Source organism: Bos grunniens, chromosome X (genome assembly GCF_055505025.1).
Source record: "Bos grunniens cultivar Pamir isolate PY7600 chromosome X, Bosgru_T2T1.0, whole genome shotgun sequence".
Lineage (NCBI taxonomy): Eukaryota > Metazoa > Chordata > Mammalia > Artiodactyla > Bovidae > Bos > Bos grunniens.
In genome coordinates this window covers 68,402,619-68,425,207 of record NC_141194.1, presented here as the reverse complement: position 1 = coordinate 68,425,207, position 22,589 = coordinate 68,402,619, and the positions used below count along the sequence as shown (strand labels likewise).

General features: G+C 37.8%; 1 protein-coding gene across 18 annotated transcripts in view; it reads left to right on the top strand.

The window, feature by feature from the left end:
* ATRX (ATRX chromatin remodeler) overlaps positions 1 to 22,589 on the top strand; it is a 284,412-nt gene that overhangs the window by 243,764 nt on the left and 18,059 nt on the right. For all 18 annotated transcript variants that reach the window (XM_086387280.1, XM_086387277.1, XM_086387288.1 and 15 more), the window contains 2 exons: positions 1,295 to 1,472; positions 2,784 to 2,978. In XM_086387280.1, coding sequence (XP_086243406.1) covers positions 1,295 to 1,472; positions 2,784 to 2,978 — 373 coding nt within the window. The remainder of the gene's footprint in view (positions 1 to 1,294; positions 1,473 to 2,783; positions 2,979 to 22,589) is intronic.

The window sequence follows — 22,589 nt, the reverse complement described above, 5'->3', positions numbered from 1 at the left end:
TCATTCCATATTCCAAGGCCAAATTTGGCTTTTACTCCAGGTGTTTCTTGTATTCCTACTTTTGCATTCCAGGCCCCTATAAGGAAAGGACATCTTTTCTGGGTGTTAGTTATAAAAGGTATTGTAGGTTTTCATAGAATCATTCAACTTCCGCTTCTTCAGCATTACTGGTTGGGGCATAGACTTGGATTACTGTGATATTGAATGGTTTGCCTTGGAAACGAACAGAGAACATTCTGTCATTTTTGAGATTGCATCCAAGTACTGTATTTCAGACTCTTTTGTTGACCATGATGGCTACTCCATTTCTTCTAAGGGATTCCTGCCCGCAGTAGTAGATATGACGGTCATCTGAGTTAAATTCACCCATTCCAGGCCATTATAGTTCGCTGATTCCTAGAATGTCGACGTTCACTCTTGCCATCTCCTGTTTGACCACTTCCAATTTGCCTTGATTCATGGACCTAACATTCCAGGTTCCTATGCAGTGTTGCCCTTTACAGCATCAGACCTTGCTTCTGTCACCAGTCACATCCACAGCTGGGTATTCTTTTTGCTTTGGCTCCATCCCTTCATTCTTTCTGTAGTTATTTCTCCACTGATCTCCAGTAGCATATTGGACACCTACCGACCTGGGGAGTTCCTCTTTCATCCTATCATTTTTCCTTTTCATTCTGTTCATGGGATTCTCAAGGCAAGAATACTGAAGTGATTTGCCATTCCCTTCTCCAGTGGACCACTTTCTGCCAGACCTCTCCACCATGACCCGCCCGTCTTGGTTGGCCCCACAGGGCGTGGCTTAGTTTCATTGAGTTAGACAAGGCTGTGTGATCAGATTGGCTAGTTTTCTGTGATTATGGTTTCAGTGTGTCTGCCCTCTGATGCCCTCTTGAAACACCTACCATCTTACTTGGCTTTCTCTTACCTTGGATGTGGGGTATCTCTTCAATGGCTGCTCCAGCACTGAACACATTTTTTGAATTATACATAAATTTTCTACATTTACTGAAAAATCTATAAATAAATATCTTGAATGCATTGTAAACATGTGATTTCCGTATTTATTTTTATTCCTATATCAGACTATCTGATGTTACAGCACTACAATTCTTTTGGGGCATATAAATCGTAACTCCAACTCCTTAGACTTGTCCTTTTCTTCAGTAAGCAAGTAATGAATTCTCTGAACTCATGATTGTTCATAAAACTGCCTTAGGATTAAAAAGTCATGTCATAAATAAAATATGTGTTAATTACTCATCTCTAAACATTTATTCTGTGTTTTCATTTTCAGAGGACGATTATTTATCATTTCTACCAAAGCAGGATCTCTTGGAATTAATCTGGTAGCTGCTAATCGAGTGATTATATTTGATGCTTCTTGGAATCCATCTTATGACATCCAGAGTATATTCAGAGTTTATCGCTTTGGACAAACTAAACCTGTCTATGTATATAGGTTCTTAGCTCAGGTAGGCTTGTAATTTATATTCTCTTTTTCATATTGAAAGATTGGGTGAAACTGACGATATTTTTGAAATTCAGACTATACATGCATTGTAGAGAGGCAAACAAAGTTGAAAATATCATTCCTGTTCTTAAAGCAATATAAGTTAATTTTGACCTCTCATGATTTTCTATTTTGTAGTTTGTCCAGGTCTCTAATTTCTCAGATTAAGATGAATTTGCATGGGTATACAGATTTAGCAATTTCATGCTAGTTTAAGAAAGTTAAACATTTATAATTCTTTTACTTACTATGCATAGAAAAGCCAGTAACTAAATCTAATTTGCTTATAGATGTGAAGGTCAAATGATCACTGTTTTCAGTGGCACCAGATAATCTCTTAGTTTGAAGAGTGTGGTTAAATAAGAAGAAACAATTAATGTATTATAATAACAAGAATCATTACAAAGAATATTTAATATTTCTAGTCAAGAATATTAATTTCCTTTAAGTATAAAGTCAGGTATTAAGAAATAGAAACTGAAATTTAAGGAAAGGAAATGAAATCAAAGAAGTGAATGCAGTTCAATGTTATACAGGTTTATAGAATCAAGTTGTCCTTTTAACTGTTTCATCTTCTTTGGGAACAGATGCCACCTTCTCTACCATCCTCCAAATCTGGGCTTCTCAACTAGAGACTGGGTTTTATTGGTACATCTTCATTGGTACATCTATGTATTATTGGTACATAATATTGTTGGTAAACTACACTGTAAACTCTTTCCTGTTATTTTAATTAAGAGCTCCTTTACATTCTACTTCTGAATGTTATATAGAATATATAATAGATATGGCATTGTAGTTATTAATTTTTTGTCCTAAAGTCATAGAAAGTAAGACTTTACATAAAGTCAGTTTATAGTGATTGTTGAGAGTGTGTTATATTCCACTGAATAAGAATTAAACTGCCCTGTTGGATTCTTACATCAATAACCCCCTGAAATTTGATTTCATGTACTCTTATTCTGTTTAGGTTGGTATCTGACTGCTCTCGTTCTTTCACCAAGTACAGAAATATATAAAGCAATACATGAATGCATATTGGTCAGAAATTTTAGGATGATTACCAGTAATAAAGTTTTATTTCTCATCAACATAAACTACTCTGAACAGAAAAAAAAATCTCATGAATTAAGCAACATTGCTCATAAAATTTGCTTCATGGCAGTATATTGCTATCCAGTTTTGCTATTTCATATAAACCAATAACTATATTTCTTCTTGATTAATTTTCATGTTTACAAAATTTGTGTATTGTTCATTCTTTTTTACGAAGGGAACCATGGAAGATAAGATTTATGATCGGCAAGTAACCAAGCAGTCACTGTCTTTTCGAGTTGTTGATCAACAGCAAGTTGAACGTCATTTTACCATGAATGAGCTGACTGAACTTTATACCTTTGAGCCAGACTTGTTAGATGACCCTAATTCAGAAAAGAAGAAGAAAAGGGATACTCCCATGCTGCCAAAGGTAAACATCTTAGAATATTAACTTAAAAAAAAAGCTTAATATAGATCAAGGAAATTTTATTACTACTATGAAAGTTATTCATCTGACTAAGGCTATATTTCAGAATTTTTCAAAGAGAATAAAATTGTATTTAAATGAGAGATCAGTTCTCCACATAGTACCACAAAAGATAGTATAATCTGAAATACATATTTTATGCCAAATAAAAAATTCAGCCCTGCAGAAAAGGATTTCTGAGTAGAAACCTTGAAGACATAGTATGGTTCTCTTTTAATAATCTTCAGTAGCGGGCATACATAATTTTAATAATTATATATGAGATTTAATTGTCTGTTCCTTAGCATTTTTTGTTGTCATATAGCAATTAAGAATCAGCAAATAAGTGTCTCTTACTTGATATTTTTCACTGTCATAACACAAGACTTCGTACTTGGAAAAGAGACCTCTCTCATTTTATAGATGGAGAAACTTATGTCAGAGGCATTCAGTAACTTGCCTAGTTTTCAGCTAATAAGTGACAAAGCCAGGAACAGTATCTACATCTCTCTTCTGGTCCATTGTTCTTGGATAAGAGCCAATTATACATAAGAGAAAACCATATGTGTATATATATATGTATTTTAACCTATTCTGATTATCTAAAACATAATTTTAGGGGGGATTATTAGGGGAGGTTCTTTTCCTATTGTCTTGGTTTCAAATTTAAGCATATAAAGTTCCATATAGCTGTTAAGAGAATTGGGAAAGCAGCTAACAGGTTACAGTGTCACTTTACGAAAGTCACTTCAATCATTTGTTAAAAAAAAAAACAAATACTCAACAGTATCTTAGTTCTTCATATGACTTGACCAGTTTCCTATTCCTAAAAAGGTAATAGGAATAAATATTTCGAATGTTAATATAAATCAGTGATTTCTTCAGTTAATTCTCAGTGTATATGTGTCAGTTAAAATAACGTGAATATTAAGCATTTAGGAAAATTTTAGTGACCTTTGTCTATATTAACAAATATTTTGTTTTTATCCTTTTTTTTTGAAGGGCCGAGTTGTATAGCATGTGGGACCTTAGTTCCCCAACCAGGGATCGAACCCATGCCCCCTGCAGTGGGAGCATGGAGTCTTAACCACTGGACTGCCAGGGTAGTCCCAATATTTTGTTTTTCTAAGCAGTGAGCTGTTTTTCCACTTAAAGTTCACTGATGGAGCATTTAGGAAAGAGTTTTTATGACAGTCTTTATCAAATCTCTTTGATAATAGCTTAGGGCCTCATGGGCTTCCCTGGTGACTCAGATGGTAACAAGTCCGCCTGCAATGCAGGAGACCCAGGTTCAGTCCCTGGGTCAGATAGGTCCCCTGGAGAAGGAAATGGCAACCCACTCGAGTATTCTTGCCTGGAGAATTCCATGGACAGAGGAATCTGGCAGGCTACAGTCCATGGGTTGCAAAGAGTGGGACACTACTGAGCGACTTTGACTTGACTTCACTTCGCTTAGGGCCACATGAAGGTTAAATCTATCATTTTTTTAGTACTTTAAAGAATCATTTCAATTTCCATGTTATAGAATATTAAATTGATAGCAGTTTGGCTTCCTTTGTTAATTATATAACAGAAGTAGGGATCTTGAATAGTCTTTGGAAATTTTTCTGTGTACAAACAGGTTTGTATATCTTTAAAAACACACAAACTCAAATGGACTCATACCATACACACTGTTTTGCAGCTTGCTCTTTTCACCTAGATGTTTCTTGCAGATCTTTCCATATTGTTACATATACCTTTACTTAAAAAAAAATTGCATAGTGTGTACTTGCCTTGTTTTACTTAACTTATATCCCTTTTCTGTCAGGTATGTAATTTTGTGTGACAAAGAGTATTCTTTTAAGGACTTGTACATATTTATGTTTATAGTTTTAAAGATAGTGAAGTTTCCCTTTTCAGTTGACTTCATGTTTAATTAGCATTTCCCCTAAAATTACACTTAACTTAAACTTCAATTTTTTTGAGAAATAGCCCATGATTAGCAATATTTCTCATAGGAAGCCACCATTCCAATTTGTAAAGGGATAGTTGCTTTGAAGTTATTTGTTATGTGGTAAATTTCTGATTGTAGGAAATCTGTTTAATTGGATAAACATTTACTGATAATTTGATGACTTTGAAGTACATGGGGAGGGTGTATTTAAAAGAACAAGACAAGAAAGAAATGCTATTTAATTGTTACAGGATATCTGGAAAGAAACTATTTGTTTTATAATTTGGCACGCTGAGTTGTGAAAGGTGTCATGTTTTTTCATCTACATTTTACTTACTGTGTTTTGTTTTGGTATGACCCTTTGCCCAAGAAAAAAAAGTAATGCTACTTTATTTATTTTTTTTTAACTTTACAATATTGTATTACTTATCAACATGAATCCGCCACAGGTATAGACGTGCTCCCCATCCTGAACCCTCCTCCCTCCCCGTACCATCCCTCTGGGTCGTCCCAGTGCACCAGTCCCAAGCATCCAGTATCTTGCATCGAACCTGGACTGGTGACTCATTTCATATATGATATTATACATGTTTCAATGTCATTCTCCCAAATCATCCCACCCTCTCCCTCTCCCACAGAGTCCAAAAGACTGTTCTATACATCAGTGTCTCTTTTGCTGTCTCGTATACAGGGTTATTGTTGCCATCTTTCTAAATTCCATATATATGCATTAGTATAAACCAATACAATATTGTAAAGTAAATAATAATAATAATAAATAAATAATAAAAAATTTAAAAAAGGAGAGGATGTATTTTAATTTAAAAAAAAGCTTTGAAAAAGTTTTTTAAAACTGTACCATATTATGATGGCTTGCTATCACAGTAACTAAGACTTGTCAGGGATCTGAAAGGAAATATAATAAGATGTATATGTGATTTACCTGAAGAAAATGATAGTCTACTTGGGGAGAAAAAGTAACATTCTTAAAAGCAAAAGTGCTGATGTGACTGGTACTGAATGTATTTGGTTTAAAAATGAAGGGGAAAACATTCAGGTAAAGTTTAATGGAAAAAAAATTAGACTGATTGGCCTATAAATGATGGTTAATATTTAATTGCATTAGGTAAGAATAAGTTATGAATGTAGGATGAAACAGTTGGGGTTAAAATAAAGGTAAGAATTTAAGTGCCAGACTCAAGATATGATGAAGAAATTGACCAGATGAGTTGAAATTGGATAGATAAAGGTAGGGCCAGCTTATAGAGAACCATTAAAGGCAAACAGAGGCATTTGGATTTAAAATATCATTCACTGTAAGTTCATGGATGGGGTTTTATATGATGAATGTGGGCTTTTGGAAAGTCAGTGTGGCATTAAAATGCAGGATGAGGACGTATAATAGGGTGATGATTGTTGAGTTAAACAGACATTTCAGGTAAATGATGGGACTCAGTTACTGATGATCAATTGTAGCTTTTGGTAGACTGTGAAAAAGCTTTAACCAAAATAATGAAGCTTATTCATTAATTAGTTAAAATCTTTGCAAAGTATCTGCAACATGCCAATCATTATGCTGGTTAGTAAGGATACATTGATAAATAAGACTAGGTTCCTGCTCCCAAGGAGCCTACAGTCTAATAAGCATTTTTTTGTTTGTTTAGTCACTGAGTCATGTCTGACTCTTTTTGCAGCCCCATGAACTATAGCCCACCAGGCTTTTCTGCCCATGGGACTTCCCAGGCAAGAATTCTGGAGTGGGTCGCCATTTCTTTCTCCAGGGGATCTTCCCGACCCAGGGATAGAACCCTCATCTCCTGCATTGCAGTCTCATTCTTTACTCCTGAGCCCCCAGGAAGCCCCTAATAAGCATATCTTCACAATAAAGAAAATATTTATTATATATTGTATATACATATATATTTATTATTTATTATATATAATAAATATATTTATATATTATACACATATAATAAATATATATGTATTTATTTATATATTGGGGCTTCCCTGGTGGCTTAGACGGTAAAGTGTCTGCCTGCAATGCGGGAGACCTGGGTTCGATCCCTGGGTGGGAAAGATCCCCTGGAGAAGGAAATGGCAACCCACTCCAGTATTCTTGCCTGGAAAATCCCATGGACAGAGGAGTCCATGGGGTCGCAGAGAGTCAGACACGAATGAGCGACTTCACTTTCACAATAAAAATTATGGATCCTGTATTAGAAATCTGTATAGGCACCCTGTACCATCCATTTGAAAGGATGGAATATTCAGTTCTTTCTTGGAAAAGTTGGGGATGGGGAGTTGACATTAGCAGGACTTCAACTGATATTGAAGATAGACATGGTAGCTGTTTGCATTGCTGTGAGGGCAAAAGATGAAGGCCCTTCAAGAGGATGAGCAGGAAAAAACAAACACGTGCATAAAACAGCATTGCAAATTTCAGGAACATCAGGTAGTTAAAAATAAATGGAGTGTAAAGAGAGAGTAGTATAAAGTAAGGGTGGTCGTGGGAAGAGGTGAGAGAAAAGACTGGAAAGGAGGATGGGACTCAGATCATAGAAGTTAAGAGAGTTTGGACACTGTGTTACAGGCTGTGGGATCTATTTAATGATTCTAAACAAAAGACCAACATCAGATTTTCATTTAAGAAAAATCATTTTGGGTGTCAGTGTGCAGGATGGATAGGAGAAAAGAAAATGAATGTTAATGTGTAAAATAGATAGCTAATGGGAAGTTGTGGTATAGCACACGGAGACCAGCCTGGTGCTCTGTGACAACCTAGAGCAGCGGGATGGGGTGGGCAGTGGGAGGGAGGTTCAAGAGGGAGGGGGCATGTGTATACCTATGGCTGATTCATGTTGAGGCATGGCAGAAACTGACACAACATTGTAAAGCAGTTGTCCTCCAATTAAAAACAAATTTTAGAAAAAGAAAACAAAATGGATGTTAAGATACTTGTTACCGTGCAGTGATCCAGATGAGAGAGGAGGAGGGCACAGCAACCCACTCCAGTATTATTGCCTGGAGAATCCTATGCACAGAGGAGCCTGATGGGCTACAGTCCATAGCATTGCAAAGATCCGGATGTGACTGAAGTGACTTAGCACACATGCATGCGATGGGACTGGATGCCATGATCTTAGTATGATGTATGTTGAATCTTAGCTTTTTGACTCCCTTCTTTCACCTTCATCAAGGGTTCCTCCTTAACTTTTTTTTAATAACTTTTTTGGGCTGCACTGGGTCTTTGCTGCTTTGTGTGAACTTTCTCTAGTTGCTGGGAGAGGGGGCTGCTTTTCGTTTGGAGTACAGACTTCTCGTTGCAATGGCTTCTCTTGTTGTGGAGCACAGACTCTAGGCATGTCGGCTTCAGTAGTTGCAGTGCACAGGCCTTTAGTTGCTTGGCAGCATGTGGAATTTTCCCAGACCAGGGATTGAACCTGTGGCCCTGGCCTTGGCAGGCGGATTCTTATCCGCTGCACCACCAGGGAAGTCCTGTTTCTCCTTAACGAAATGTTAACTTTGTTCCGTGGGCTTGTATTGTGAATTTCATTTAACTTTGTGCAGTACTGTTTGGTTTTCATTTCCTTTAACAGGATTTTGAAAATTAGTCCTCTCTGAACTGGGTACAAGTAGGTGTTTTTTATATTTGCAGTAGTGTTTGAACCTGCTCTTATTAAAGACATTTCAAAGTTGGTTCCTACTATATTATAGTACAATCGCAAACACCTGTCTTTTTATATATATATATATATATATTTTTTTTTTAGGATGAAAGACTGCTAAAAATGATACATTTTCATTTCCCCTTCAAATTGCTATTATCTAACTAATGATTAAATTGCATGCCTTTTTAACTTTTCTTTGTCCTTTGATAGTTCTGTAAGTGGTCACTTTCAACTTACTTGATATGGGATTATTACATCTCTTTCTGCCTCATCACTTCCTCTTAAAGTCAATAATAACTCCTTTTCTATATTTCTGTTCTTGTTTTCTTTCTTTTACTTCTTCACTTTCTAATTAGATTTACTATTTCAGTTTATTAACCACCAGATTTTTTCTTGTCTTTTTATCTCTGCAGTTCTTCAACGGCAAGAACTGTATTTTCTCCTTTCATCTATAGTGAATAAAACAGTATCAATACTTTTATATGGTCTTTTTTGAAACTCTAGTCAACCTTTGTAGTGATATTTAACTGTATTTTTATCATTCCGTATTGATCCATGTATCATTGAAAATAAGTGTTAGAATTTGCCTTAACTTTTGCAAGCAGTAAAAATGAAATGAAGCAGGTGTGTGAAAGGAGGAAAATTAGAGCTTTAATTCATGTCTTCAGTTCTATATTCAATCAGCTATCTTAGTCAGCTCTATTCATCACCTCATCCAATGGATTATATTGTTAAATATCCTGATTGATTTATTGCTGTTGTTGGTGCTGCTGCTTTTTCCTTTTTGAAATATAATGGTCTTGTAGTTCTGTGGAACCATTTTTAAAATATATTGATTTTAGAGTCTACTGTATCATGTCTACCAATGCATTTCTTAAGTTGTTCAGAGTAATAGTGTTCCTCAGACATTTTGCAACTTCATAATGATCTAAACTTATAAATCCTTTAACACAAATTTCTAGTGATAAAGATTTGTTCACTGATTCTCTTTTTTTAATTTATTTTTTAACTAGAGGAAAATAGTTTTACAATGTTGTGTTGATTGATTCTTAACTGTTTGTTTTTTGAATATCAAAGTAATATCTGACCTCTGTAAATGTTTATGTAAATTATATTAGGGGAAAGTACCTTTCCTGGTAATAAACTTATGAATTATATAGATATCAGAGATTAAAAATCTTGATTAAGGCCATATTTCATAATATTCTTCAGTGGGGATACAGCCTAAGCTCTGTACCCTTTATTAAGAAAACAAAAGACAGTAAAACTGGCATAGAAATTTTTTTGCACTTCCCTTTTTCAGCATTTGCTACCTATGTCTTTTTAAATATGGACTGCATGTTGATAATTATAGGGAAAATGAAATGGGGATTTAAAGTAAAGTACTGAAAGTGAGGCTTTACTTCCTCTACACTGGTGTTGTGTACAATTTTCTCCCTTTGTCTTTAGTCCTTTATTCACGTTTTAATACCTCAAAGCATAGTTTTCTGAACAGAGATGTTATTGTGCGATTTTATCAGCCAGCAGATGGTAATAAAAGGTTTTACCTTAGTCATTCCTAACATTAGAGAGAAATATACTCCATTAAAATAATTTGATAGCTAATTAACTGATTTCAGGAACTTGCTTGCATTTACCCTTTGAGAATAAAGGTTCAAAAGGACCCATTTAATTGTAGAGCAAGTATTAGTAACCTGTAGAATATTAACCACATGTATGCACATGAATGCAGTTTTTATTGACATGTACCTCTATGGGATCTTCCCAGGTGGCACTAGTGGTAAAGAAGCCGCCTGCCAATGCAGGAGACATAATGAGATGCAGGTTTGATCCCTGGGTGGGGAAGAGCCCCTGGAGGAGGGCATCATGGCAGCCCACTCCAGTGTTGTTTCCTGGAGAATCCCATGGACAGAGGAGCCTTGTGGGCTACAGTCCATAGGTTTGCAAAGAGTCAGACACAACTGAAGCAACTTAGCACACGTGCACATACCTCTAAGGAGCTATGTTCATAATTAGCGCATATATGAGGTTTGATGTCATTATTTCCTACTTTGCTGCCTCTTTGATCACAAGTGTAGTATGTTTATTATTTAATACAGCAAATTTTAATATTTTTTCTATATTTGTATTCACTGGCATAAAATGATGATTATTCATCTGCATAAGAACAGACCACCAAAAATCATAATAAACTATAGAAAAGTTGTAATTTTACCATTTATTTGTAGATTGTAAGAGTCTCCCACTCAGTGTTTGCTGGGATAGTTGATTCCCAGTAAAAAAAGCAAATGGTTTAAGCCCCGTCCCTTTTGCAAGAAATGTGCCAATCACCCCTTTTGGGTGTAATTTTAGGCAAGCCACATATGTTTTCCAAGCCCTGCTTCCCTTAAGAAAGTAAGAAAATAGTAGTACATGTCTCACAGAAGAGAGAATCCACGTAAAGCTCTCTGCCTAGCACATAGTAAGCACTCAAATGTTAGCTGCTATTTTTGTTTCTATAATTGTCATTAATAATGCCATTATACTGGTTCATTTTTCTGAAACAAGTATAGACTTAAATTTTTGGAATTTTGGAGGAGTCATATGAGATTTTGATCCTTAGAAGATTTAGCTTGACATATGACAGATAAGTAGAAGACTAAAAACATTTAGAGATCAGAGGCAATAATCTCAGCTAGACTGCAGAAGAGATGAGTATTTGAGTAATTCTCCTAGAGTTCAGTTATAATCAAGAGATTATATGATAATATTTAATTACTAAACACTGATAATCACTTCCCATGATGTTATCATGCATTTGACTACAAACTATTACTCTAACACTCAAGGATTTCCCCCCCCTAAATAATACATACAACTTTAAAGGAATTGTCTACCTTATAGCCAGCTGTGACACCAGTGTAGTAGTAATTTTTAAAAATGAAAGGATGTTTCTAGTATTCTTTTATTAATACAGACTACAAAATAAATACATGTTAATAGACCGATCATTAAAAAAAAAAAAACAGTGCTGCTTTGTATCCTACTTTGATTTTATCACCTTATAACACAAGAAAAACTAAGGAGCTAAAGTCAACCAGCATTTTAGGGGAAACATTTGGATTAAAGAGATCATGATACCAATGATGTCCCTAAATGGCAACCTCCCTACTCTAGCAAGCTGTCTTACAAATCACTGCAAATGGAAACATCAACAACTTACTGGCACAGTTGAGGGTGGAATGTGAAATTCCATTGGAAGTGGAGGGTGGGGATTGGGGGCAAAGTTCCAGAAATGTCTCCTTTTGAAGCACTAGAAATACCTACCACTATGGGCTTCCCTGTAGCTCAATCGGTAAAGAATCTGCCTGCAGTACAGGAGACCTGGGTTCGATCCCTGGGTTGGGAAGATCTCCTAGAGAAGGAAATGGCAACCCACTCCAGTATCCTTGCCTGGAAAATCCATGGACAGAGGAGCCTGGTGGGCTGCAGTCCATGGGGTTGCAAAGAGTCGGGCACGAATCGGGGGCTAACACTAACACTATGGATCATGGAAATTCTGAAATTGAAAATGCCAGGTTTGTATTTAGTAAATGTGAATTAAGTGGTATAAGCTCTTTGGATTTATATACAAGTTAAAAGATACATCTGTTCTCTCTAGGTTATGTGCTTCTTACTAGCCTATGTGGGTAGGGATTGTATCAGTGTATCTTTATCACTGTATCACCAGTACCTGGCATAATACCTAGCGCATAGCATGTATTCAATAAAAGTGTGACAATGAACAAATACATTTTTGTCCTAAAAGTAAGCTAAGGCAATGGTTGACATGCCTTGAACTAACCTGCATCAGAATCGCCTGACAGCTTGACAAAAATGCAGATTCCTGGCTTATCCAAGACTGACTGAATCAGGGACTTCCCTGGTGGTCCAGCGGTTAAGACTCTGTACTTCCACTGTAGGGGTACAGGTTCGATCCCTGGTGGGTGAACTGTGATTCCACCTGCCATGTGGCACATCTCTCTCCAACTCCAGCACCACCAGAAAAAAGCCAATGGTCAGAATTCCCTGGTAATACATTGGATAAGAATCTGCCTTGCAATGCAGGCGACAATGGTTGGATCCCTCATCGGGAAGATTACACATGCCTCAGGCAGCTAGGCCCATGCGCTCTAGGGCCCACAAACCACAACTACTGAAGCCTGTGTGCCTATGGCCTGTGCTCTTCAACAAGAGAAGCCACTGCAATGAGAAGCCCGTGCACCACAACTAGAGAGTAGCCCAGGCTTACCACAACTAGAGAAAAGCCCACAGGCAGGCAGTGGCTAGTGCAACCAAAAATACTTTTTTTTTTTAAGCCAATGGTCAAGACTTACTAAATCAATTTCTGAGTGTTGGACCTGTATTTTTAACAAGGTCCACTGCTGTTGTGAGTACAAGGTATATAGGAGTATGGTTCACCTAGTTATTATCAGCTAAACTTTTGATTTAAGAATAATAAAGAACAGTAACAAATGTTTATTGAGTGTTTTTTATGCCAAGTACTATTTTTTTAATAAAAATTTGACTTTTATTATTGCTTTCAATGTCAATTAAACATGGCGGTTTTGAAAATAGGTTGAGCACAATTTTTATGTAAATCATCAAAAACAAAGGCGTTTTAATCTGACGGCTGGCATTTTTAAAAGGCATTCCTTCCCCTCCTACCAACTAAGGAAAAAGTCCTTCCACTACCAGATCAGGGGCAGTGTTTCTGAACTTGCGACATTTGCCCTTAATTTAGTTAAAAGTGAGAACAAATTAATTCATGGTTCCTTAATTCCAAACAAGGATGTGAAGCAGGCTGGTGACTATTTAATGCCTAGATCTAGGTTGGAATTTTTTAAAATTAGGCAGAAGGTGGGTGTGTGTGCATCTAATCTGTCTTAAAGAGCCTGAGTTATTCCTAGCTTTTAGAAATTATGAAAGAAGTGAGTGAAAACACAGTTTAAACACTCTATTCATAGGATAAGAGGAGGGAGGGAGGAAGCTGACTTTCATTCACTTCCCCAAAATGTATTCTGTACCTATTATGTGCCAGGCACTGTTCAACATCCTGGGGTTACAGCAACACATAAAGCAGACAAAAGGCCCTGCTCTTACGAAGCTTCCATTGCTGTGTGAGTGGGGAGAGACAGATGATAAAGAAGGTATTAATAAAGACATATGGAGAAGGAAATGACAACCCACTCCAGTATTCCTGCCTGGAGAATCCCATGAACAGAGGAGCCTGGCAGGCTACAGTCCTTGGGGTCACAAGAGTCGGACATGACTTAGCATCTAAACCACCACCAATAAATACGTAAAATGTAAAGTATGACAGTGATCAATGCTATGAGAAGAAAAATAGGCACATGGTTCTGAAATGTGGATATTTGGGTGTATGTCAGAGTTTTTATTTATTTTTTATTGAAGTATAGTTGATTTACAATATTAGTTTCAGGTGCACAGAGTAGTGATTGAGATATACACACACACACACACACACACACATGCACGCACACACACACACATATACATATTCCTTTTCAGATTTTTTTCCCTTGTACGATAGATTATTATAAAATATTGAGTATAGTTCCCTGTGATATACAGTAGATCCTTGTTGGTTACCTATTTTGTATATAGTTATGTATATATGTTAAATCCAGTCTCCTAATTTATCCCTTCCCCAGTCCCCATTTCTACTTTGGTAAACATAAGTTTGTGTTTTAAGTCTTTGAGTCTCTTTCTGTTTTATAAATAAGTTCATTTGTATCCTTTTTTTTTTTAGATTCCACAAATAAGTGATACATACTTGTCTTTCTCTGCCTGGCTTAGTTCACTTAGGATAATCTCTAGCTCCTTCCATGTTGCTGCAAATGGCATTACTTCATTCTTTTTATGGCTGAATAATATTCCTGTGTGTGTGTGTGTGAGAGAGAGACATCTTTATCCATTCATCTGTCAGTGAATGGTTTAGGTTGCTTCCATGTCTTGGCTATTGTGAACAGTGCTGCAGTGAACATTAGGGTGTGTGTATCTTTTTGAATTATGGTTTTCTCTGGATATATGCCCAGGAGTGGAATTGCAGGACCATATGACAGCTCCATTTTTAGTTTTTTAAGGAATATCCATACTGTTTTTCATAGGAACTGTACCAGTTTGCATTCCCATCAACAGTATAGGAGAGTTGCTTTTTCTCTACACCCTCTCCAGCATTTATTGTTTGTGGATTCTTTGATGATAGCCATTCTGACCAGTGTTAGGTGATGACTCATTGTAATTTTGATTTGCATTTTTCTAGTAATTAGCAGTGTTGACGGAGAAGGCAATGGCACCCCACTCCAGTACTCTTGCCTGGAAAATCCCATGGACGGAAGAGCCTGGTAGGCAGCAGTCCATGGGGTCGCACAGAGTCAGACACGACTGAGCAACTTCACTTTCACTTTTCACTTTCATGCATTGGAGAAGGAAGTGGCAACCCACTCCAGTGTTCTTGCCTGGAGAATCCCAGGGATGGGGGAGCCTGGTGGGCTGCCGTCTATGGGGTTGCACAGAGTTGGACACGACTGAAGCGACTTAGCAACAGCAGCAGCAACAGCAGCAGCAGCAGTGTTGAGCATCTTTTCATGTGCTTTTTGGCTATCTGTATGTCTTCTTTGGAGAAATGTTTATTTAGAACTTTTGCTTATTTTTTGATTGAGTTATTTGTTTTTTGATGTTGAGGTATATAAGCTGTTTGTATATTTTGGAGATTAATACCTTGTTGGTTGCATCATTTACAAGTATTTTCTCCCTGTCTGTATGTTGTCTGTTCATTTTGTTTATGGTTTCCTTTGCTGTGCAAAAGCTTCTAAGTTTAATTAGGTCCCATTTGTTTATTTTCATTCTTATTTCCATTGCTCTCAGAGACGAATCCAAAAAGATGTTGCTGTGATTTCTGTCAAAGAGTATCCTGCCTGTATTTACCTCTAGGAGTTTTATAGCATCTGGTCTTAACATTTAAGCCATTAATCCATTTTGAGTTCATTGTACATGGTGTTAGAGAATGTTCTAATTTCATTCTTTAAACACATAGTTGTCCAGTTTTCCCAGCAGCAAGGTACTGTATTAAGGGCTTTACTAGCATTGAATTCTTATAGCATTCTTACAAAGCTGGTAGAGTTTATTTCTGTTTATAGGTGATCAAATTATGACAGAGAGAAGTGGTTTCACCTGCATTTGAACTCAGACCCCCATACCCTTTAACTACCACACTCTGCTGTGCTACATATGTTACATAAGTAAACTTGTGAAAATATAGTGAATTGGGGCATTCTGCTTTGATAGGACATCACACTTCTTTTATCCTTCTTTTTTATATCCAGCTTTTTTCCATTGAGAGATGATTGATATATAAATTTGTTAGTTTCAGATGTACAACATAATAATTTGATATATGTGTATATTTAAGAATGATCACTGCAATAAGTCAAGTTAACATCCATTATCACACATAGTTAGACTTTTTTGAAGAGAAGTTTTAAGATCTTCTCTCTTAGCAACTTTCAAATATACAATACAGTATTATTAACTATGTCCTTTTATACACTTCATGAGGTTCTCACAGCAAGTATAGTGGAGTCGTTTGCCATTCCCTCTTTCATTGGATCACATTTTGCTAGAACTCTCCACCATGACTTGTCTGTCTCAGGTGGGCCTACACCATTCAGTTCAGTCGCTCAGTCGTGTCCGACTCTTTGCGACCCCAGGAATCGCAGCACGCCAGGCCTCCCTGTCCATCACCAACTCCCAGAGTTCACTCAGACTCACGTCCATTGAGTCAGTGATGCCATCCAGCCATCTCATACTCTGTCATCCCCTTCTCCTCCCGCCCCCAATCCCTCCCAGCATCAGAGTCTTTTCCAATGAGTCAACTCTTCGCATGAGGTGGCCAAAGTACTGGAGTTTCAGCTTTAGCATCATTCCTTCCAAAGAAATCCCAGGGCTGATCTCCTTCAGAATGGACTGGTTGGATCTCCTTGCAGTCCAAGGGACTCTCAAGAGTCTTCTCCAACACCACAGTTCAAAAGCATCAATTCTTCGGCGCTCAGCTTTCTTTATAGTCCAACTCTCACATCCATACATGACTACTGGAAAAACCATAGCCTTGACTAGACGGACATTTGTTGGCAAAGTAATGTCTCTGCTTTTTAATATGCTATCTAGGTTGGTCATAACTTTCCTTCCAAGGAGTAAGCGTCTTTTAATTTCATGGCTGCAATCACCATCTGCAGTGACTTTGGAGTCCCCCAAAATAAAATCAGCCACTGTTTCCACTGTTTTCCCATCTATTTGCCAAGAAGTGATGGGACTGGATGCCATGATCTTAGTTTTCTGAATGTTGAGCTTTAAGCCAACCTTTTCACTCTCCTCTTTCACTTTCGTCAAGAGGCTCTTTAGTTCTTCTTCACTTTCTGCTGTAAGGGTGGTGTCATCTGCATATCTGAGGTTATTGATATTTCTCCTGGCAATCTTGATTCCATCTTGTGCTTCCTCCAGCCCAGCATTTCTCATGATGTACTCTACATGTAAGTTAAATAAGCAGGGTGACAACATACAGCCTTGTCATACTCCTTTTCCTATTTAGAACCAGTCTGTTGTTCCATGTCCAGTTCTAACTCTTGCTTCCTGACCTGCATACAAGTTTCTTAAGAGGCAGGTCAGGTGGTCTGGTATTCCCATCTCTTTGAGAATTTTCCACAGTTTATTGTGATCCACACAGTCAAATGCTTTGGCATAGTCAATAAAACAGAAATAGATGTTTTTCTGGAAGTCTATTGCTTTTTCGATGATCCAGCAGATGTTGGCAATTTGATCTCTGGTTCTTCTGCCTTTTCTAAAACTAGCTTGAACATCTGGAACTTCACGGTTCATGTATTGCTGAAGCCTGGCTTGGAGAATTTTGGGCATTGCTTTACTAGCTTGTGAGATGAGTGCAATTGTGTGATAGTTTGAGCATTCTTTGGCATTGCCTTTCTTTGGGATTGGAATGAAAACTGACCTGTTCCAGTCCTGTGACCACTGCTGAGTTTTCCAGAATTTGCTGGCATGTTGAGTGCAGCACTTTCACAGCATCATCTTTCAGGATTTGAAATAGCTCAACTGGAATTCAATCACCTCCAGTAGCTTTGTTCATAGTCATGCTTCCTAAGGCTCACTTGACTTCCCATTCCAGGATGTCTGGCTCTAGGTGAGTGATCACATCATTGTGATGATCTGGGTCATGAAGATCTTTCTTGTACAGTTCTTCTGTGTATTTTTGCCACCTCTTCTTAATATCTTCTGCTTCTGTTCGATCCATACCATTTCTGTCCTTTATGTCCTTTTATGCCCATCTTTGCATGAAATTTTCCCTTGGTGTCTCTAATTTTCTTGAAGAGATCTCTAGTCTTTCCCATTCTGTTGTTTTCCTCCATTTCTTTTTGAATTGATGGCTGAGGAAGGCTTTCTTATCTCTCCTTACTATTCTTTGGAACTCTACATTCAGATGCGTATATCTTTCCTTTTCTCCTTTGCTTTTCGCTTCTCTTCTTTTCACAGCTATTTGTAAGGCCTCCTCAGACAGCCATTTTGTTTTTTTGCATTTCTTTTTCTTGGGGATGGTCTTGATTCCTGTCTGCTGTACAGTGTCACGAACCTCCATCCATAGTTCATCAGGCACTCTGTCTGTCAGATCTAGTCCCTTAAGTCTATTTCTCACTTCCACTATATAGTCATAAGGGATTTGATTTAGGTCATACCTGAATGGGCCAGTGGCTTTCCCCACTTTCTTCAATTTAAGTCTGAATTTGGCAATAAGGATTTCATGATCTGAGCCACAGTCAGCTCCTGGTCTTGTTTTTGCTGACTGTATAGAGCTTCTCCATCTTCACATAGAATATAAAGAATCTGATTTCTGTGTTGACTATCTGGTGATTTCCATGTGTAGAGTCTTCTCTTGTGTTGTTGGAAGAGTGTGTTTTCTATGACCAGTGTGTTCTCTTGGCAGAACTCTATTAGCCTTTGCCCTGCTTCATTCTGTACTCCAAGACCAAATTTGCCTGTTACTCCAGGTGTTTCTTGACTTCCTACTTTTGCATTCCAGTCCCTTATAATGAAAAGGAAATCTTTTTTGGTTGTTAGTTCTAGAAGGTCTTGTAGACAGCATGGCCCATTTCTTCATTGAGTTATGCAAGCCCCTTCACCCTGACAAGGCAGTTATCCTGATATTAATAAAGCTAGTGGATGAGATGGAATTCCAGTAGAGCTATTCAAAACCCTAAAGGGTGATGCCATCAAGATTGTACATTCAGTATGTCTGCTAATCTGGAAGACCCAGCTGTGGCCACAGGACTGGAAAAGATCAGTCCTTATCCCAGTTTCCAAGAAGGGTAATACTAAAGATTGTGCTAACCATCAGACAATTGCACTCATCTCCAATGCTAGTAAGATTATGCTTAAAATCTTGCACGCTAGGCTTTAGCATTACATGAACCAAGAAATTCCAGATTTTCAAACTGGGTTTAGAAAAGGAAGAGGAACCAGACATCAAATTGCCAACATTTGCTGGATCATAGAGAAAGCAAGGGAATTCCAGAAAAACATCTGCCTCTCCTTCATCAACTACACTAAAGTCTTTGACTCTGTTGATCATAACAAACTGTGGAAAGCTCTTAAACAGATGGGAATTCCAGACCATCTTACCTATCTCCTAAGAGACCTGTATGCAAGTCAAGAAGCAGCAGTTAAAACCCTCTACAGGACAACTGATTGGTTCAAGATAGAGAAAGGTATACAACAGGTCTGTCTGCTGTCACCCTGTTTGTTTAACCTATATGCTGAGCACATCATGAGAAATACACGGCTGGATGAGTTACAAGCTAGAATCAAGATAAGTGGGAGAAAAATCAACAACCTCAGATAATGTGGATGATACCACTCTAATGGCAGAAAGGGAAGAGAAATTATAGAGCCTCTTGATTAGGTTGAAGGAGGAAAGTGAAAGAGCTGGCTTAAAACTAAATATTAAAAAAACTAAGATCATGGCATCTGGCCCCATTACTTCATGTCAAATAGAAGGGGAAAGGTGGAAGTAGTGACATATTTCCTCTTCTTGGGCTCTAAAATCACTGCAAATGGTGACTGCAGCCATGAAATCAGAAGACGATTGCTTCTTGGCAGGAAAGGCATGACAAACCTAGACAGTATGTTGAAAAGCAGAGACATTGCTCTGCCAATGAAAGTCAGTATAGTCAAGGTTATGGTCTTCTCAGTGGTCACATATGGTTGTAAGAGCTGGGCCATAAAGAAGGCAGAATGCCAAAGAATTGATGCCTTCGAAGTGTGGTGCTGGAGAAGACTCCTGAGAGTCCCTGGGACAGCAAGGAGATTAAACTAGTCAATCTTAAGGGAAATCAACCATGAATACTCAATGGAAAGACTGATGCTGAACCTGAAGCTCCAGTATTTTTGTAATCTGATGTGAATAGCCAACTCATTGGAAAAGTTCCTGATGCTGGAAAAGATTGAAGACAGAACAAGAAGAGGATGTCAGAGGATAAGATGGCTGGATGGCATCACCAATCAACGAACATGAACTTGGGCAAACCTTGGAATACGGTGAGGACAGGGAGGCCTAGCATGCTGCAGTCCATGGGGTTGCAAAGATTCGGACACGACTGGGCCACTGAACGACAGCAGCAACATTATTAACTGTGGCCAATACACTGTACAGTATATCACCAGAACTTACTCAGCAGCTTATAACTGTAAATTTGTACCCTTTGGCAGACATCTCTCCATTTCACATACACTTCAGCTTCTTGTAGCCATCACTCTACTCTGTTTCTATAATTTCAGCTTTTTTCTATTTCACATATAAGTGAGGTTGTACAATATTTTTCTTTCTCAGTATGACTTATTTGACTTAGCATAATGACTTCACCACCCATCCATGTTGTTAAAAATGGCAGGATTTTCTCTTTTTTTATTCAGCAGTATTCAATTGTGTGCACCATTGTATGTACCCATTTTCTTTATTCATTCATTCATGGATTATACTTAGGTTGTTTCCATGTCTTGGCTGTTATAAGCAATGCTGCATTAAAGTTGGATTTGCAAATATCTTTTTGAGTTAGTATTTAGTTTTCTTTGGATAAATACCCAGGAGTGGAATTGCTGGATCATATATATGGTAGTTTTATTTCTCAGTTTTTCAGGACACTCCATACTGTTGTTATCCATAGTGGTTGCACAAATTTACTTTCTACCAACAGTGCACAAGGGTTCCCTTTTCTCTACTTCTTCACCTTTCTTCTTAATACTGTGAGTTTATGGAAAGGCATTTGCAGTGTTATAGAGGTGTGTAAGAAGCACAAGCTGGAATCAAGATTGCCCAGAGAAATATCAATAACCTCAGATATGCAGATGACACCACCCTTATGGCAGAAAGTGAAGAGGAACTAAAAAGCCTCTTGATGAAAGTGAAAGAGGAGAGTGAAAAAGTTGGCTTAAAGCTCAACATTCAGAAAACTAAGATTCTGGCATCTGGTCCCATCACTTCATGGCAAATAGATGGGGAAACAGTGGAAACTGTGGCAGACTTTATTTTTGGGGCTCCCAAATCACTGCAGACGGTGATTGCAGCCATGAAATTAAAAGACGCTTACTCCTTAAGGAAAGTTATGACCAACCTAGATAGCATATTGAAAAGCAGAGACATTACTTTGCCAACAAAGGTCCGTCTAGTCAAGGCTATGGTTTTTCCTGTGGTCATGTATGGATGTGAGAGTTGGACTGTGAAGAAAGCTGAGTGCCAAAGAATTGATGCTTTTGAACTGTGGTGTTGGAAAAGACTCTTGAGAGTCCCTTGGAGTGCAGGGAGATCCAACCAGTCCATCCTAAAGGAGATCAGCCCTGGGTGTTCATTGGAAGGACTGCTGTTGAAGCTGAAACTCCAGTACTTTGGCCATCTCATGCGAAGAGTTGACTCATTGGAAAAGACTCTGATGCTGGGAAGGATTGGGGGCAGGAGGAGAAGGGGACGGCAGAGGATGAGATGGCTGGATGGCATCACCGACTCGATGGACGTGAGTTTGAGTGAACTCTGGGAGATGGTGATGGACAGGGAGGCCTGGCGTGCTTCGATTCTTGGGGTTGCAAAGAGTTGGACATGACTGAGTGAACTGAACTGAACTGACAGGTGTGTAGTAATGGAGAGTATAGATTTTATCTTTTAGTTACTGCAAAATCCTAAAGTGGCACAGCTAATTCCAGTCCTTCTTAATTATCTTTAATGCTGAATATATTGATCTTCAGTACTGAGTCAGTATAGCATGGTGGTTAATGTCAAGAGCTCTCAGGCAAGACTGAGGTTTGAATCTTGACCATATCAAGTTACTTGACTTCTCTGTGCCTCATTTTCTTGATCTATCATTCTGGGAAATTAGTATCCATTATAATAAAAAACTCATTCTCTCCAGTTTTATTTGCATCTCCTTCTGAGACTATTTTGGAGAAGGCAGTGGCAACCCACTTCAGTACTCTTGCCTGGAAAATCACATGGACAGAGGAGACTGGCAGGCTGCAGTCCATTGGGTCGCAAAGAGGTGGACACGACTGAGCGACTTCACTTTCTGAGACTGTTATTATGCTTTTAGCTTCCATATCTTTTAGCTTTTCTTTTGCATTTCCTATTTCTTTATCCTTTCCTGCTATCTTTTGTGAAAGTGTCTCAGTATGATCTCCTAGCTAAGTTAGTCTTCAGCTGTACTTCTCCTGCTACTTAAACTATCCATTGAGTTAGTTATTTCAATGATTTTTTTTATCTGAAATACTTCATTTTGATACTTTTAAGATATGTTTTATTTCAATTTCATATTGCTAATATTTCCCCTTATTTCCTTAAATGCACCTATCATGCTTACTCTGAATTATTTTTTCAATAAC